Source organism: Nomia melanderi, chromosome 10 (genome assembly GCF_051020985.1).
Source record: "Nomia melanderi isolate GNS246 chromosome 10, iyNomMela1, whole genome shotgun sequence".
Lineage (NCBI taxonomy): Eukaryota > Metazoa > Arthropoda > Insecta > Hymenoptera > Halictidae > Nomia > Nomia melanderi.
In genome coordinates, this window is record NC_135008.1 from 13591985 (window position 1) to 13610698 (window position 18714).

At 37.2% G+C, this 18714-nt stretch overlaps 1 protein-coding gene across 1 annotated transcript; it reads left to right on the forward strand.

The window, feature by feature from the left end:
- The first annotated feature begins 7937 nt into the window (after nt 1-7937).
- Nucleotides 7938-11462, forward strand: LOC143174977 (uncharacterized). The gene is made up of 5 exons (XM_076371405.1): nt 7938-8089; nt 8801-8994; nt 9887-9919; nt 10631-10752; nt 11286-11462. The coding sequence occupies exons 2-5, from the start codon at nt 8877-8879 to the stop codon at nt 11319-11321; spliced, it is 309 nt and encodes a 102-aa protein (XP_076227520.1). The 5' UTR covers nt 7938-8089; nt 8801-8876; the 3' UTR covers nt 11322-11462.
- The last annotated feature ends 7252 nt before the right edge of the window (nt 11463-18714 follow it).

Consider the following 18714-nt stretch of genomic DNA (forward strand, 5'->3'; position numbering starts at 1 on the left):
TACAAACGTTTTATATTAAAGCAGAATAAAATGATTAATATTAATTCTTATTATCATATGAGAAGTTTGTTACATTATTATTCGATAGTGCACTACTATTCCGTTTCCCAGAAATTTAATCCCGGGATACACGCGGCGTTTCGAGTAATTTTGCCAGCGTTACATGTCGCGAAACGTTTGCCAGGAAAATTGCAAGTTTGTGATTGCAGCGCGCCCAGACTTTCTGAATGAGTGGTTTATCGATCCCGTCGAATGACAAGTGAGCCCGAATGCCAACAATAAAAGTAATATTTGCGTGACTGGAACGCATTCGATAGTGTAACACACATCCACGTTACATTTCTCCGCGGAGAGCTCAATTTGCCAGCTAAAGTATTAATAAATAGTCAAGAGAGCATTAAGGAATATTTATTCTCCAATTCGCGCATCGAGAAATCCGTGTCCTGAACGCTTGAAAGTACACCGAGTCACGAAACATGAATTTTTGATTTTCATAAATATTCCACTAGCAGCGTAACACTTAATAATCTTTCCTTAATATTTTCACAAATTTCCTCTTTTGTCTCATATCGATTTCAATCAATTCTAAGATTGCAATCTTATTGTCTATTTTCGAATAGAGAATTGCAACTTGATCTATTATTTCTGATTCATTTGATCAGAAGAACGCTACACTAAATAATTCTCTTATGAATTAATGACACTTTTCCAACGACTTCATCCCTTCTCAGGTACCTTTTGTTTATATACGTTCGAGAGGTAAGGAAATCAGCTGCTGCACTTTAGATTTATAAATATATCCATCTTCATCTTCAAACATGGTCAGATCGAGTAAACTTTTCATATGTTTCTTCTTACATAACTCAACGTCTCACCAATCAAAGGAATAGTGAACAAACTGGGTCAGCCACGAAAATAATACAAATACAAAACCTTAATGTTCTCGTTAAAACTTTTACGAGAATAGAAACCGGACTGTGCCACTTCATAATTCACGTCTGGCTGAGAGGAAAGTTTGAATATTTATTTGTGACTTGTTCTCAATAGTGCTGCGGCCACCGTAATTCTCGTCCCGAGGCTCCCCACTGAAAAATCGAAATAATCGATCGGAATAACGCGACTTTCCATATTTCATTTTTATCACCCTCGATACTCGCATGTAAGTTCTCGCGCGATCGGGTTAGATTAATGGGAACATGTGTACACACCGTCGACAGTATTACCGTTTCGTAAACATACCCCTAGACTTCTGCGTTGTTTGCTTATTCGCAATGTTCGCGCGAAGTATGGCTCAGTTCCTGTGAAGTATGTGCTTCGGTTTATACCGATAAATTCATTCTCTCCGTATTTTTCTTCGAAGAAAATATTTTCCTCCGTGTGTTTAGAAATTTTCTTCTCGTTGTTTGCTCTGTTATTTTTTCTTAAAATCATAGAACATATAAGAATTCTAAGTTATTCGAAAACATAACTCAAGGTATCTCAAATTTTTTTGTCGAATATTACGAATTTCGGATAAGGTATATTAATTGTTTAAAAAATTTTTTGATTTTTAGACATTGTAGGAAAAAGTATCTGAAAAGGAACATATTCTTTGTATAGCTTCCCATGTTTATGTTTATGAGATGAAATTAAACCCAATTGGTTGTAGAGGGGAAACGTTTTTTATTACAGTTAGAAAATGAATGCAGGCAGAATAATATTTCATACAAAAAATGCTCTGTTCCTTTTAAAGAAAGAAACGAAATAAATATTTTTCGGAATTAAATGTTTACATATAATTTCAAAAGTACAGTTTCCCCTGATTATAAATGTACCTTTACATACGAACTTTATTTACGTCACGTCTTTTATAAAGGAGGAATCATTTTTGTATTTAAGACTCGTTTCTATTTCCATTAATTTTCAGGCTATCTCATAAAGTCATTTTATGATCCTCCACTTCAATAATCATTTTATGAACGAAGAAATGTTCCTAGTTAATAAAACAATGTTACAAATAACAAGGAACAGGAAATCAAATGTTCGAATAAATACGACGATGTTCTCGAAGATTGAGAGTAAGTGGATTGGAGATTATCAAACGCAGATAGCGTATAATCTCAGTGAAAGATTACATTTCCCAGTGACCTAGTATTTACGAGTAGGGGTGTACGTATAACAGTTTTCATTTAGACGGCTTAAATTGCTAGTTTTGCTTCCGCTTTGGTTGGAACAAGTTAGAAGTAGTTGCTCGAACTTTTGCCGGTGTTTCTAACTAATGCTAGAAATGATGGGTCTCGCACCGGAGGCGCGATATTGATGCGCCCTGTATAAGAGGGTTGCGCTGGTAGGCGTCGCGGACGTTTCTGCTCCTCTTCCCTAAGCTCGTCAGCCGAAGGGTTTCGCCGGAAGTCAGTTGGTTGCGTAATAAATCGTTCTTAAGCGCTCGGGATCGTCTGCGTAGACTCATCCACTTCGCGTTACGAGCAAATTTCTGGCGCGTCTGATGCTGTATAGGGTAATTCTTAACACTGTACCTATCGCAAGCTTATTAATCGGTTATTACATTCTGAATATTCAACTGGCAACCTATTAACACGAAATTCACGGATATTTACTATACAATTCGTTCTATCGTTTTTAGACAAATTTATATTCGTTCATTTAGATTTTGGAAATTAATGGTACAACCTGTTAACTGTGAAATTTACCTTCGAAAATCTCTTAAAATCGAGCAATGGAGTGTATATTCGTCAAATGCTGGGCAAATGCACTTATAATATACTCTGATGAAAAACTAAAGCAAAACGTAGTAGAATTATATGTTTATCTGTTATTTTGAATTTTAAGATGATACCTGTACTCGTCGAACGTAGTTAACTGGTTCGTTAATTAGGATACATATTAGAGTAACTGTATCAATCAAAATCGACCAAAATTGACTCATTTCGTAAGTTTAATGTTAAAATTACGCTGCTCTAAAACAAAAACAATCGAAACAACATATTGAGATTCAATATGTTTTTACAAGTAGAAACGTACATTTCAATGCGATAGGAGAAACTATGTCGGTCATGTGGGAGCGTCTATAACCTGTTATGAGCGGTAAAGTGTTAACTGGTGTCGCGATAAAACAGTATGTTTCACACAATTTACAATTAGACATGTTATTATTTATGTCTCATTAAAATTATTTATTAACACGTTCTGTACCGCGTGTACCGCATATGGTACATTTCAATTTTTGTAAGAAAATATATTTAAAAAATATGTGGCCCTGGATACAGGTACACGTTACAAAGCAACGGAAACACAAAGAAATGATTTAAGAATACATAAAAGTGACCAAAAATTGAAATATAACTTAATGTTTTATTGAAAACATCAATACACTTTATAAGAAAAATATAATTGAAATTTCTGGTGGCATGGAACGTGTTAAATGTAATATTTCTACGTTAATGAGGAAAAAAAATACTCGATTTCAAACTGGTTTCAAAGTAATAATTAGATGAAATTTATTAGATAAATTAAATTAATATAAATTATTAGATAAACTTTATTTTTCTTTCAACTGATTCTTTGAACCTCTTGGTTGAAATAATAAAGTTCCTAGTGATCTCTGTTTTTAAATTATATGAACATTAATAAATGTATTGTACTATTTGCATAAATATACAAAATGTTTGTGATTTGACGAGAAGTCACGAAAGATTCGTTCTACAGTTTCACACAAATTGATAGTTGGCCACATTTTAACACGACTATGGAATTTTTCAAATGTGGCAATTAAAAGTATTAATTCATTTATTAGTGTGAAATTGTAGGAAGTGCCTTCAAATTACGTGTAACCAGTTTGTAATCACTATGTACCACCTCGTTCAACTGCAATATTTATGAAGTGTCGAAATGGAACAAGACCGCAGTTCAATTTGCGCGGCTTAGAATACCTGTGCAGTATATAATTATAGTACACGGATAAATTAGACAGCACACGACCGACGAGCGGTGATCGTGAGCACAGTTTTCAGAATGTCAAGGGTCTTTGGTAGATTTATCGCGTGTTAATTAACTGTTAATCGCACATTGAAGTGCGCGTGGTTATCGCTGAAATTGATTTGAATTTGTTAAGCAAGAATACCTTGCATTTTCGATGAATTCGCCATCTAAGAGAACAATTATATAGAAAAATTACTACGTGTCATAACTTTAGAATGGATTACTTTTTACGCAAGGTATTCAAGAAAATGTTGAAGGTTCGAATATTTAATTTTGCGTTCCATTGCACAGTGACAAGTAGACGGCGGATTTTACGCAAAATCCAAATGCACTGAACATAATAAAGTGAAAAGCTTCATAAAGTTTGATCGATAATTTAATTATCCATACAAATTCTATTAAAACTTAAATAAAGAAAATCAATTACATTTTTGTTTATACTTTCGCAAAATAATTTATGAAGATCTAAATGTGTATAAATATTTATAATCTATTGCAAATTTTTTCTTCACAGAATTTATATTATTTTAGTGTTATCATTCACTGAATGATGAATTATCTACTATGGTGGCAATAACCAAATTCGAAAACAATTCCAAGAAAGCATACGCTATCAAATAAAACCTTAATTACACAACAACATAAAATACATACATATACACTATTCAGCAACAAGTACCTCTTATTAATAAGCTTCATCACTCACACGAAGCACACAAAATTCAGATTGCAATCGCCAAATTAACAAACCCGTCCATACAAGAACAAAGAGATAGAACAGAGAAAAACCTATTGTCGCCGAAATTCAGTAAAAAAGATACTTCACGCCATGACAACCGACAAACACAAACCACAAGAAACATCCACCGACACAACGAAATCGTGGAGATGAGTTCGAATGGTGATTAATGCATGGAGCGCTGTTCACGAGACAATTTTCTCGTAAATCTTTCAAGCAACGTGTACGGAAATTCGTTGATCGTCTGCGTCTAATGGAGAACGAGCGCGTAACACGGGTTTCCTTTTAAGAGCACGCATACTGGCTCGACCGAACGTAGCAAAAACTTCGACGACGGTCTTGCCCGTAAGCTCATTAGAAAACGTAGAGGCGCGGAACGCTAGATACGGAACCGGGCGGCCATGTTCTCGCTCGAAGAGTACCTACGGTACTCGAGAGGAGAAAAAGACCAAAAAAAAAAGAAAAAAACACTCGAGACTCGAACGAAAAGAAAGAGAAAAGTGACGTTAATCGACGCGGATTAGGAACGGTAGACGGTATTGTCGAGATACGCGATTAACCATATCCCCACCGATGTCTATCTTTCCGAAAGACCCCGAGAACACGGAGGCGGCGGATCTGCAGAGGAAGCTGGAAATGCTGAACAACATGATGGACCAGGAAGCACGAGCCGAACAGGCACGACGACAGATATTGTACAATATAGGCCATTGTAAGTACACGCCAAGTTACAGTTTAAGTGGCTGCTGTTTTATTCGAATACTCTCCGAACACGAGAGGAATGACCCGATCAATTGTTACTCTTGACTCGACCGCTCGTGCGCGCCGTAGCTTGCGCTAATTTCAGTTACCCTTGTTTTTTCGCTCATGCTACGCCGTATCGTGCACACGAGATTTTCAGCGAACAGCGAGTATTTTCTCTCAACGTTTTTATGATTCTATTTGGATTGCTGATTTTTGAATTTTCTTTTTCGTATCTTGATTTTTGAGTCTTTGATTAATATATTTGTATTTTGAGAATTGAATGAAGTAAGGGGAAATCAATTTTAATCTAGGTGCTATTGATGTGAAATTGATTTGGTTTTCTGTATAAGGTTATCTATGAATGCTGGAAAAGTTCGTTTTCCAGTTGAATAGAATTCGAAAGCGAATAATGGGGATAAAAGTGATTATAGCTGGTGTAAATGGTAAAAAGAAAAATTCAATTTCAAAAGAGCAGTAAAATGTATGCTGGGGCATTTAAATGGAAAACTCTGAATGGCACAGAACTTCTGAGGATATAACGTGTCATAACCAGTAAGTGTTCAATAAAGTACGGAAGTATTAATGTAAATATTCTAAGGTCAAATGAATGGTGCATTGCCACAGGTGGTTGAATTTCTCATTTTATGCTCTCTCAGAATACATAAAGAAGAAAAATGTATTTGTACTCTCGTTACAAAATGGTATTAAAAAGAAATTTTCTTAACATTCTATGCGTCCTTTGAAAGAACGTAACTCTGAAACGAGATTTTTTGTATGACCATACGTAACGATGGTAAATTATACTTCTACATAAAACGCATTCGTTTCTATTTTATATTACAATAGAGTTTCTTTTATAGAATGCAAATTTAACAACAACATTCTCGCTATTGGTTGAACATCTCATATTTCGCTAAAGCTTGCCACTATCGTGAATTGTTCGTTTCGTATTGGCCACTAAGGAGTACATATGCTTATATTAATAATAAAACGGAAATATATTTAATGTTTTACCATGAAGCAGTTGATTATTTAAATAAAAACAATGCAGTCTCTCAGAACTAAAAATATGTAGTTCGTTATTAAATCTGATGAAAAAATTACACCTATTATCGAGTCACTTTCATTATTCAACATCGCGAAAGAAGTTTTTCACAATTGATTAATATATCAAGAGAATCTGAAATCCTTTGGTGACAGAATTTCACGTTTTACTTTCTTCGGTTACTTTGAAACATTCTGACATACTTTTATCGCACGTTAATTTAAGCGTGAAATATTTTAACAGCCAACAAAAATAACACAGTAGTGCGTGCAAACGAGCCATTAATACGTCTTATGTTAATGCGACGAAGTCTAGCCGCGGCTCCGGATGAATATATTCATGTCGCCGTAATAATTATTTTACCGTTCTTTCGCGGCGCGTTTTACTCGCGATTTCCAGAATAATTTCTCTCGGCGGGCTATTTTCGTGCCAACGAAGCCTCGGCGCGGCGGTTTTTCGCGCGAAAAATCGATTCAGCGACATACTACCTTCTCTTTCTCTTTTTTCTTCTCTTTTTTTTTATCTGCGATCAGCGTGCATAAGGGCGCTTTATACGATTGCGATTGCATTATCCAGGGAATATGCGTGCGGACATTTCCATCGAACGAGCGCAACACGAATCGACGTTTCTATAGTCGTCATCGACGAACGAATTTATTATCTGTCGTTTCAACCCCTTAATCCACTTTTCCCTTCAAAAATCTCTAGTCATTGATAATCACTGCGTCCTTGGCATGAAGTTCGATAATACTTTTCCCTTATTTGTGTATCGAAAGAATTTCATCGATCGATTTCTTTTCGTTTGTACGATACATTTCTATTACTCCCTAATAAAGATTTTCAATTTCCCCCGCTGACATGTGGAGAATATATATACACATACCTAGATGTTATCAACTCGCATGGACATTAACTATTTCTATCTGTATCCCGCTGTTGCACTCATTTTCTGTTCTCGGATTCCAATATCGACCAATTCCAATTTCGGAAAATGTTTCAAATCGCCGCGTGCAATTACGTGGACAATACCTGCGTGATGAAAATATAAATTTAATCCGCTTCTCATATCCCCTTCTTATCAATTTCTGTATTGTGGAGGTTATTTAAAAAGTGGCTCATCATGGTTCATTTTTATTCCGTGATGATATTAAGACCAACGTGTTTAACCTAGTGATTTCGTCGATTTCTCGTGTCGCGAAATTTTCATTTAATTCGTTTAATTAAATAATTTAATTAAAAATATTTGAAAGAGTTCAATCGAGGGAGAATAATCCCAATATGCGTGTCTGTATGAAGTTATCGATGAAATATTGCCACCGGCACAAGTTAGCAACGATCCTTTCTTCTAGGGAGATTCTTTCACATAGATCAGCTTTGTTGCGGTGATAACGTGAAATTTTAATTGCCTTTCAGCCGGTTACTCGGAGGATTCAGACTATACATCGGACCTGAATTATCCAGTAGGCGGGCAAGGTGCAAACAGCTCAGCTTCGCAGTTCCGTACCGCCGCCAACCAATTGGCCACCCCCCAGAGATCCCTCGAGACCTCGAGAGAAAATAGCTACGAGAGGGATGATCATCAGGTATTAATTCATCGATGATTCCTTTACTCGTTAATTTTCCGGGCCACAGGCTCGCCTAATACGATCGGGTCGCTGACTTTATTTATTAATGGAATCGTTTTCGTTTCGACACGAATTGCGGGGGTGCGTTCACCCTTGCTCATGTTAGAGAACACTGAATAAGTTTTATTCCATTGTACTGATGAAATACAGTGAACTTCCGGAATTTCGGAACTTGGATGAACGTTATATGTTTATATCGTTTCTGTAATAATTATAAATGAAACTGGCTCTTGTAGTTATTAGTACTAAATACGTAGCTCGAATGGTAGATTGAAAAATCATTCTCTGCCTGGGAGTTCGAACATTAAAAAGAAAATACCATTTTGTTTTATATACATAGAAATATTAAGATATGTGTTACTGAAACTCAAGTATTTTCTGTAAATCATGATAACTATGTATTATTTAATGTGATACAAAAGAATACCTAACATCGCATTTAGAAAATTAAGAAATTAAATCACATGTCTTTGAAAACATTACATGACATTTATTATAAAATATAGTAAATCTTCCTTTCTCTAATAACTACCTGGACGTGATGAATAATCATAAACGTGCGTTAAGTTAAAATTCTCGTTATCGACAAGTTCGAAATTTTCCGAAGAAAAGTAACTTTGAATCAAAGAAGGTATCGGTTAGAGAAGTAATTGGAGAATGTGTTATTAGATTCCAGGCACAGTTGGGGGAAGACTAGCGCCGAGTAGTTACGGAAGTTACGGTGGATCGGGCCATAGTCCTCGTTATGACGAACCTTATCCCGAAGAGGGTCCACCGCAAAGGTATTCTCAGTCTCAGCACGCTTCAGAATCTTCCGAGCCACTCTTCTACAATAGTAGACCAAGACACTATAAGGAATACAGGTATTTGACATTTACCAGCCTTAAAACACCTAGTATACACCAAAAAGAAAAGAAAAGAAAAGAAATAACTGCACTAAGAAATAAAAATCAGTATAAATTTACACACGTTACAAAGAAATGGAACAGCTCTTTCACAATGAAACAACTACTAGCTCTTTTCTTCTTTCTCTTTCTTCCTTTGCATTGCTGAGTTATCGTTTAGATTTGATTTACAATGAAAACAAGATGATTCCACTTGCAAAGCGGGTCGAAAATGAAAGAAAAATCTTTTTCATTTCAGTTCTCTTTCCCGAGGAAATCTAGCTTAAAATTCTGTCAAGGATGAAAGATTGAAAATATGTCAGGAGTAAAATTTCCTTTATAAAGATAAAATTTCCGTTTTAAATTTCCTTTACCGAGAAAATTGGATTTGAACATTTTTATGAATTTATTGAACACATTAAATATGAATAATTGCTGAGAAAATATAATTCATTTCCGATCTTTCTTAAAACTGACTTGGAATAAAGAACTACTGTACTGCATTTTTTATTTGAATGCAAAAGAATTAAATCTGTCGATTGAAACGACAGTGTTTAATTAAAAGTGTCAATTATTTCGAAAAAGGGGCTTCAAATAAAAAAATTGATTCTACGTTCTCGACTTATTTTTTATGTAGAATCATAACCTTTTACCGATTGAGTCTTCGGTAACAGGACACCGAATATAATCAATTGTAAGGTTAATAAATACAGGGTTGTGGATTTTGATATTGTTTTCTGTTTTCCTTGGAATAATTTCGTTTTTACACGCTTACGATGAATGAAATCGAATTTCTGAAATCTGTTGCACCGCCCTATTCGTGAAACGCGTACTTGAAGAAAATTGTTTATGGTTTTTTTGCTTGATTCAGACGACGGAAGCACACTTGGGATTACGAGGACAGGTACGAATAAGTACCCAGCAGCTTCGTGAGAAAGTTCTACGATTTTCATCGCATTGTTCAAGTTTAGATCTTACACGTCTCATCTTGCATTTAGTTCATTAGCGTGCTACTCTTAGCTCGGTCTTGTGTCTTGGTGCACCGTCAATGTAGATTTTACATGCAGTTACGTTTACCATACGCCAGACACACAAACTTGATCACTAAATAAAACAGTTCTTGTAGCTTTCAAGGGACATCATTAAACTGACAGAAACTAATTTTTGAAAAATTTATTTTACAAAATTTTAAAGATTTCCATGTGTTATAAATGCATAAAGATTCGCAGTTTATTTATCACATAAACGTACATGTAAAAATATTGGCAACCAAGTAAAATTTCATCGAACTTGGTGATTTATCAGTTAAGTAATGTCCTTTGATGGTCAGTATAGACTAAATTCTATCACTGCTGGTTCGTTTCGTCCTCATATTCTTTAACGAAGTCACAAAGCGGGGGGAGGGATCAAAGAGAATGCACTGAACATTCACAAATAGTTGCATGGTGCAGTCACTGTCGCTGCAATGTTCAAGGAAATTCATGGGAGTGTCTTTTGATCGACCATATCTCACTTCTAACAAACATCCTCATTTACCTCGGGATCATTTCATCTATGCTTTTGTGACCCCTGCTCTACTATTGCGATTTTGTTTCACACGATTCCATAATTTCAGCCAAGACGGCTGGTACAGCGAAGGTTACGACTACCATGGCACGACTAGAGTCGACGAAACCAGAATCTACAGCGACACCGAGTATTATCCGAGTACTACAACGAGTTCTTCTAGGCGACGAGGTATAGATCAGTTAACATATTTAAAAACTAAAAACCGGTAGCTTTCTTCAACTATTGTTGATAAATATATCGAAATTCTGGCGATAATTGCAAAATATATTCAACAAAATGTAATCAAGAAATAATGAATATTTATTACATGTTTCATTCGCTTAGATTTCATACTATTTTTCTATAGAATTCACTTTTAATTGAACTATAAAATCTGTAATCGAAATATACATTATCATGTAAGGAAATAAATATAGTATTGATTTTTTTCGAAACATATGCTGTGACAAACTGTGTATTTGTTTATTAAAAAATATATAGAAAATTACATTAAGGAAGATTTTGAATCAATCAACAACTTAAAACTATTATCACGTCGATGATCTAATTAATTATCCTTTACCATTATATTCTTCTAGAAAGTACATGATAATATTATGTACAACTATCGAGGAATATATACTATAAATAATAGATTGTAGGCACTCGATCAATCTTTTCTGCATAAGCAAATGGTAACCATGAATTTTGTACACGTACAGGTCCTCACAGACGGCCGTCTCTGGAAAGACAAATGACTTTATATGATGATCATTCTTACTACGCAGACGGGTATAGTAGTGACGGCAGAGTGGGCAAGATGAGCGCCACATACCCAGAATGCCAGACGGACATCAGATATAATAAATATTACGATAGCATCACGGGATACACTTACCAAGATGAAAGGTAAGCATCCGAAATATTGCTGGTATTTTGATTCTATGGAGTATCCATTGATTTGACATCTTTTTTGCATTCTGCCCGCCATTAGGTATGGCCAAGACGATGAAGACAGACAATGGGACAGCGGAGGGAAATGGTATTTAGGAACCAGTACCTATCACGAGAACAAACGGAATAGAAAAACGCTTCCACAGAGGCCTGCATCTAGCATCGGTATTCATAGACCAGATTATAGACCAACAGTCACCAGACAAAGGAGTTATGAGTCGGATGAATTGAATTACAGGTAAGAATACCGTTTATATACAATTACTTTCAATTATTTCAGTAATTACGTCAACTTACATATTACTCCCCTTTCATTTTTTTTCTGTTATTTGTATAATCTAGAAATAATATATTCCTGAACATAAACATTAAAAAATGATTAGCATTCCTCGTTGTTTTCAGATAAATGTACTTGTTTTTTATTAAAATACTTATTTATCTTCAGTACTTGTTACTTTCCCTTTAAATAACAAGTACTCAAATTATTATAGACTAGTTTATTGTATTGTAAGAACTAAGTATTTCGTTTTTGCAGTAGCCACAGTCGTCGTCGGAAGCCGCTTCAGCCGCAGCAACGGCCGCCGTCTCGTCAAGAGGGTACTGGCAAGAAGCTGCCGCCGACGCCGACGAAGCCGAGCAACGTGATCGTCAGCCGTAAGCTCGTCTCCCTACCTGCCACGCCGAGCAGGCAACTGCCAAAGAGTAGAACGCCCTCCGAGGAGAGCTACTACAAGTCTGACTACAACGAGGACTATAATTACGCTTATCGCAGCCAAGACAACTTACCTCAGGAAACCTACATTGACAGCGTATACAGCGATCAGACCGGTTACGGTCAGGTGCATCCGCCAGCGAAGGCCCAGTATACCGAGGACGGCCAATACGGGTCCAGTTACGCACCGCAGGTCGACGACCAGTACGGGCATTCGTATCAAGAACCGCAGACACAGGACGCGTACGATCAGACTTACGTGCAGAACTCGTATAAGGACGAGTACCAAGCGCCTTACGTTCAACCGAACACTCAGGTCTACCCGGATACGTATCAGGACGTGGCATATCCGAACGCCAGCCAGCCGAACGATCAGTACACTAGCCAGCCTAACGATCAGTATGCAAAACCCGGAGTTCATGATAATTACATGACGATGGGCTACGAGCAGAACAACGTCCAGTACCAGGAAACTAAAAAGCACACCTACAAAGAGGACACGTATCAGGAACAGTACGAGGACTACAGCGCGTCCGTGCCGTCTAGCGTCTACGACCAGAACAACGTGACGAACACATACAACCAGTATCAACCGGATAACTACGATTCTCAGTACAATATAAATACTTCGACCGGATACCAGGAAACTTATCCAGGGACGTACAATCAGGAAACTTTCAGCCAGGAAACTTATATCCAAGACACGTATAACCAGGAAACGTACAATCAGGAAACATACAACCAAGAGACCTACGATCAGGATGTGTACAATCAGAAACCATACAATCAGCAGGACACTTATGGCCAACAAGATACGTATAATCAGGAAGAAACTTACAAAGATACCTACAATCAGCAGGAAATATACAAGGATACCTACGACCAGCAGGAAGCGTACAAGGATACCTACAACCAGCAGAAACCTTACAAAGATACTTACAACCAACAAGAAGCTTACAAGGACACTTACAACCAACAAGAAGCTTACAAGGACACTTACAATCAACAAGAAGCTTACAAGGACACTTACAACCAACAAGAAGCTTACAAGGACACTTACAGCCAGCAAGAAGTATACAAAGATTCTTACGACCAGAAAGATACATACAAGGACACATACACCCAGCAAGAGACCTACCCTCAAGATGACACCTACAAGCAAGTGCCAGTTACATCGCAAAGCGATTACGATGACACTTACGTTAAGGACAAGGATTATGTCGACTACAAGACACCGTACAGCAAAGCGGAGACCGTCACCACGACGTACAAGACTGATTACCAGGAACAGTACCCTGATTACCAGCAGTACGAAGAGTCTTATCATGATTCTTATCAAGGCTCCTTCGAGGAATCTTATAAGGAGAGTCCAGCTGCTAGTGTAGAAAGACGAGTAAGCGATGTGCCAGAGCTGCCTGTAACCACGTCGAGAGGTCAGAGCAGAACAAATGGCTACCCTTCAGGCGACTCGGATTATTACTATACACCTCAAGAGAGCCAGGACGTGTCGTCAGTCGGTCTGGCTCGCAGGAAGAAGCTCACTAAGCAGGAGCCGAGTACGACGATTCAACGTGGCGACTCCGTAGAATCCAGGGAAGACGAGCTGAAGGAGCCCATAGATACTGCCATAGGTAGCGTCCCGCAGGCGAAGGGAATCACAGACTATCCGATAGTCGATTCAGCTCCTGCCGCTCCCTTGATCGAATCCCCGGCTACCTCGGTGCAGCCTGCTACGACCATGGTGAACCACGTAAGTGCGAATCATGTGACGAGCATGACAGTGACGGCCATGGTGCACACGACGACCGTAGCCAACGGCAAACGACTGACCAGGACGGATTCTTATCAGGAAGAAGTGATCGAGGATGAAGAGTACCCAGAGATCATACCCAAAGAGCCCCAGAGGAAGGATTCCCAGCTGTCGCATCAGAGTCAACTCAGCCAGCATTCACAGATCAGCCAACATTCTCAGAAACCGAAGCTTACCAGAGGAGACTCTTATGCTTCCGACCATTTCCCTGATGAATACGGCCGAAGGGACTCGTATGCGCAGCCAGCCAGGAAGGACTCATTCTCCTCGACCACCCAGGAGGGCTTCAAGCCGCCCTTGACCAGGACTGACTCGTCCTGGAAAGCCGGCTACCGACAAAACTTGACCACTCCTCAGCCGATATCCAGGGCTGAAAGCTATCAACGCGGACACTTTAAAGACCAAGAGTCTATCGAAGAGCCTGAAGTTGCTTTTAGCAACGCAGTTAACGATGATTATAAGATCAGGGACGACTCTCTTGAGAGGTAATTGAATATTTACATGTGATGCACGTAGATTGGTCGATAAGTAGGTTATCCCTTGCCCTTACCCCTGGTGAGATAAATGAATAAATCAATGAATTAACTCTTCTTTGTTGACAGTGTATGGTTACATTTATTTAGTATTGTTTTAACGTAGTCATTGAATAATTGAGGGCTCTTATTCTCACAAAAAACTATTTGTTAGTATTCGAACGATCTGTTCCACTTAATTACTGATTGGTGATTTTCGAGCAGTTTATTTGGTACGCTAATATCATTGTTTAGAAACTTATATTAATATTGTATAAAATGCAAATAACTAATACAAAAGTCTTGGAATTTAACGAAACTTACTAACAATGTTGCATTTGTTTTATCACTCAGCGTAAAATACCTTTTTTTTAGAATGGGCATTATGATGAGGGACAGTTTACTTATTGTTTGACCCTGGTTAAATTGTTTTACTTGAAGAGTCTTTAAACTTATCATTACTAGGAATATTTCAACAACACGTAAAGTTTTTTTTTTCAAAACTACATGTATTGCTGTTTTATATTCGTGTGAGCATGTAACATTTTAAATAGGTTTTTATTCTTTATTTCTTTAATATGCCAAGATGTACATACATGAAATTGAAGTATTTTAAACGAACTGAATTTTATCTGTTTCTCAAGATACGAGCGGGACGATGAAACGATGCTTCGTGGCTCTCGAGAGGACTCGTTAGTGGATACATACAAGACTACACCGCCAATGTCTCACACTGACAGTCCCCGTGGTAAGATGATAGTTATGGTATACAATTTCTGATTTATTATATTATCCTACGAGTAATCTCCCATTTTTATTACAATTTCTACTCAATTATGAAAGTATCGAAAATACAATGTTTCAATAATGATAAAAAATCTTACATTTTAAATAGTTTACGATACCTAAGAAAATTTCGATATTTAAGTAATAAGTTATTTCAAACCTATATATATATGTAATATATTACATTTTCATCATATTTATGTACAGGGAGTTAAACAAACGTCTGTTAACATTTGCATTAATGGAATATAATTTTATATAATCATATATGTAATACATGTTTGTCAGCGTAAATGCATATTATCTTCAAAACAACATAATGTTTTTATAACTGGTACGCTTATACAGAATCATTAAGTATTTTAACGTATGTATACTTTCGTTGCTCATTAGATATAACTGTCTTAAAGATGTATGGTAAATTGTTCTATTGCCTGTAAACAGGGAGCATAACGAAGCAAGCTTCATTAGAAGAAAGTGTTCAAATGGACACTCCTCCGAGGAGTCCACCGGAACCACCGCCAGATGAAGAACTTCTCCAGATGGTTGGTGCTGCACCGGTGCCAACACAACTAAAAGAACGACCGGAGATGACAGCGAGGCAACGGTGGCATTGGGCGTACAACCAAATTGTCATGCAGCTGCGGGTAAGTAATTAACGCACATGATATTTCGTTTTAGAATTTGTGCAATCGTGTAACCAACATTTTAATTGAGGAAATCCTTCAGAGAACTTCCTCGACTGTGAGATAATTCTATCAAACGACTGAACAGAAATTATTCAATGATCACTGCTTTAATTAAATTACTTAAAAAAAAACAGAAATGGAATATTCATACTGTTACAACGGTACGAAATGGTAAACTAATGGGTAACTATTTATAGGCAAACAGATTTCTATTGAAAGCGTAATCATGGCAGAAGTTTTTAATTGATTGCAATTGATTAAAAATCATATATTATATTCATGTGAAAATGTCGATCTTATGGATACAAATGTAAATTTTATGTTCTACTTTTCTATAATTGTAAACCATAATCTTAACCTTATTCTTCTCAAAGAACTATTAATAAAACGTAAAATCGTATTGTAACTCAATTAATGTAACTCAATTATGCTTTGATCAATTTCTATCGTAATAATTACGGAGCTAGACTTTTAAATTAATCTTATTATATTATTAACGCAATGTACAGTTAGTTATAACTATATATAGTTATCGAGTAGAATGAAAATAATTCCCCGTTTGATTAAGACGCTAGTCAACGACCTCACAGAGGCGACCTTCCGAAAAATGCGGTGTCGAATGCCGGCGACCCGCATTTCTCTGTCAGTCCTTCGCAGATACAACACTGGCCTTGTCAATCATTACCTTCGCGGCGTATCGATTTGTTACGTGCAGTTGTCACGGTAGAGGCTGCACCTACGGGTTCGACTGCTTTATCACCTGTATAACCTGTCATTCATCGTCAATTAGAAGGTCGCGGCGAGTCCGTTGATCTCTGGTGTCCGCTGCAACGAAAGGCGCCAGACACTATGGTTTCTTATAAACAACATTTCTGACAGATATAAAGATCTTTTATTTTACCGGCTGAACACTGGGTTTACGGAACGTGTCAATTTCGATGTACATTGAATTTTATAAACATTATTTGTTAAATGTTTACGTGGATTTTTATTGGTGCAATTGCAGAAATTCGTATCCTGATTGTCTATATTTCAACCCCTAATTTTGAAGGTCTAGATAAACGAACATCAATCATTGTGGGAACAATAGAATAAACTGAACAATAAATGCCCGTAAACGTAGTGTTAAATCAATTCGTCGAATCTACAAGTTAACGAGAACAGTAATTTCAATAATTAAGTACAATAGTAATAGAAATTAATTAAAATTTCATATTCTTCAAAAATTTAATCAGTCCACCTCACCGTGTTATCTTTTCTTACGACGATGTATGCATTACGCTACGTTAACAAATATTACAAACAAACACTTTGAAAAATAACAGAAACTAATCGATCAGAGAGAGCAACACGCAGATTAACAAAGTTTGATTTAGGGACATGAAAACTGTTGAAAGTTAAGCAATTTTATTTACCAACCCGATACAAATATATTGTCCCTTCCATCGTATTCATTTTATTTTAATGAAACGCCAGGCTAACGAACCATCGACGCGCACATCAACATGAATCAGAGGAAATCCGTAATGTAAACCCTGCAGACCCCGAACGAGTACTGGTCATTAACTATTGCGCTCGCCCTAGAAAACCGAGACGCACGAACTTATAAATAACGAATAACGCATCGCGGTATCACGTTGGAAAATAAAAGTCCCGTTGTTATCTTTATGAGCCATTGGCGTTGTACAATGAATGTTCATTAAAGTTTCATTGGGGTCTGGGAAAAATACGAGATTACGTGCGCCCCCCTTGGCGAGCTTGCGAGTGAACGAGCTGCGGAATAAAAGCGAATCGAATCGTTCTAGTTTGAAAATGGACAGAAAAATGGGCAGATTCTATAATTTGGGAATCGGAGGAAGGAATCCCCGGTTGAATAAAGTGGGCTGTTATCGGGACTCGCGTCTCGTCACCTTGAAAATGTCGCGTCGCTGCGACGAGTGGCGGATTAATAGGAGCCGACACGAAACTTCCATTAACGCAACCTTGTCGCCCAATTGCGGAGCCCTAAGTACGCACCTGGCGCGCCCCTGGGAGCCGTCGTAGTCGATTAACAGTGGAGAAACTCGCCCCTACGATGGAAAATGTAAATTCGTTCGGGCCCCCACGCGTTAGGAGATTATCGGAGATACGCAGCCGACAGTCCACTCCTGAACACTCGCTATTGTCAAGAAGGATTAAGATGATCTTATGGTTGTGAGGGGCGATGGTTAGTCGAAATATTGTTCATTGGGAGGATTGTTTATTAACATATTATTGACCGATCATGAGTTAACTCGTGTTTTCATGCTAAAACGTTGTTGACCGTTCACGAGTTAACTCGTGTCTGCTCTCGCATCAGCTATTTCGATATTTGAAACGCAGGGTAATATGGAATACTGCATAAGCAGAATATTAAAAGTTATAGAGCACGTCTAAAGTTTCATTTCAGTTCATTATGTATAAATAAAGTATATTGAAGTTTATTTAGATTGTTTCACTTCCATATTTAATTATGAAATAATAACCGGCAACATGGGATAGCTTCTGAATGTTGATAATGTTCCTAAATTATTTTTTTTTGTTAAAAATATCTGAGCTATAAATGTCATATATATCCATAGTTTACTTTTAATTTTGTAATGTAATTAATTACAAAGTGTAAGCTCTACGGCTTGTTTATTAATTCAAAAAAATATTGCTTACCAAGGT

Coding starts and splice junctions, on each gene's coding strand:
- LOC143174977 (XM_076371405.1), top strand. CDS start 8,877: ATGACGAACCTTATCCCGAAGAGGGTCCACCGCAAAGGTATTCTCAGT. Junction 8,995..9,886: donor AGACACTATAAGGAATACAG/GTATTTGACATT, acceptor TGCTTGATTCAG/ACGACGGAAGCACACTTGGG. Junction 10,753..11,285: donor GAGTTCTTCTAGGCGACGAG/GTATAGATCAGT, acceptor GTACACGTACAG/GTCCTCACAGACGGCCGTCT.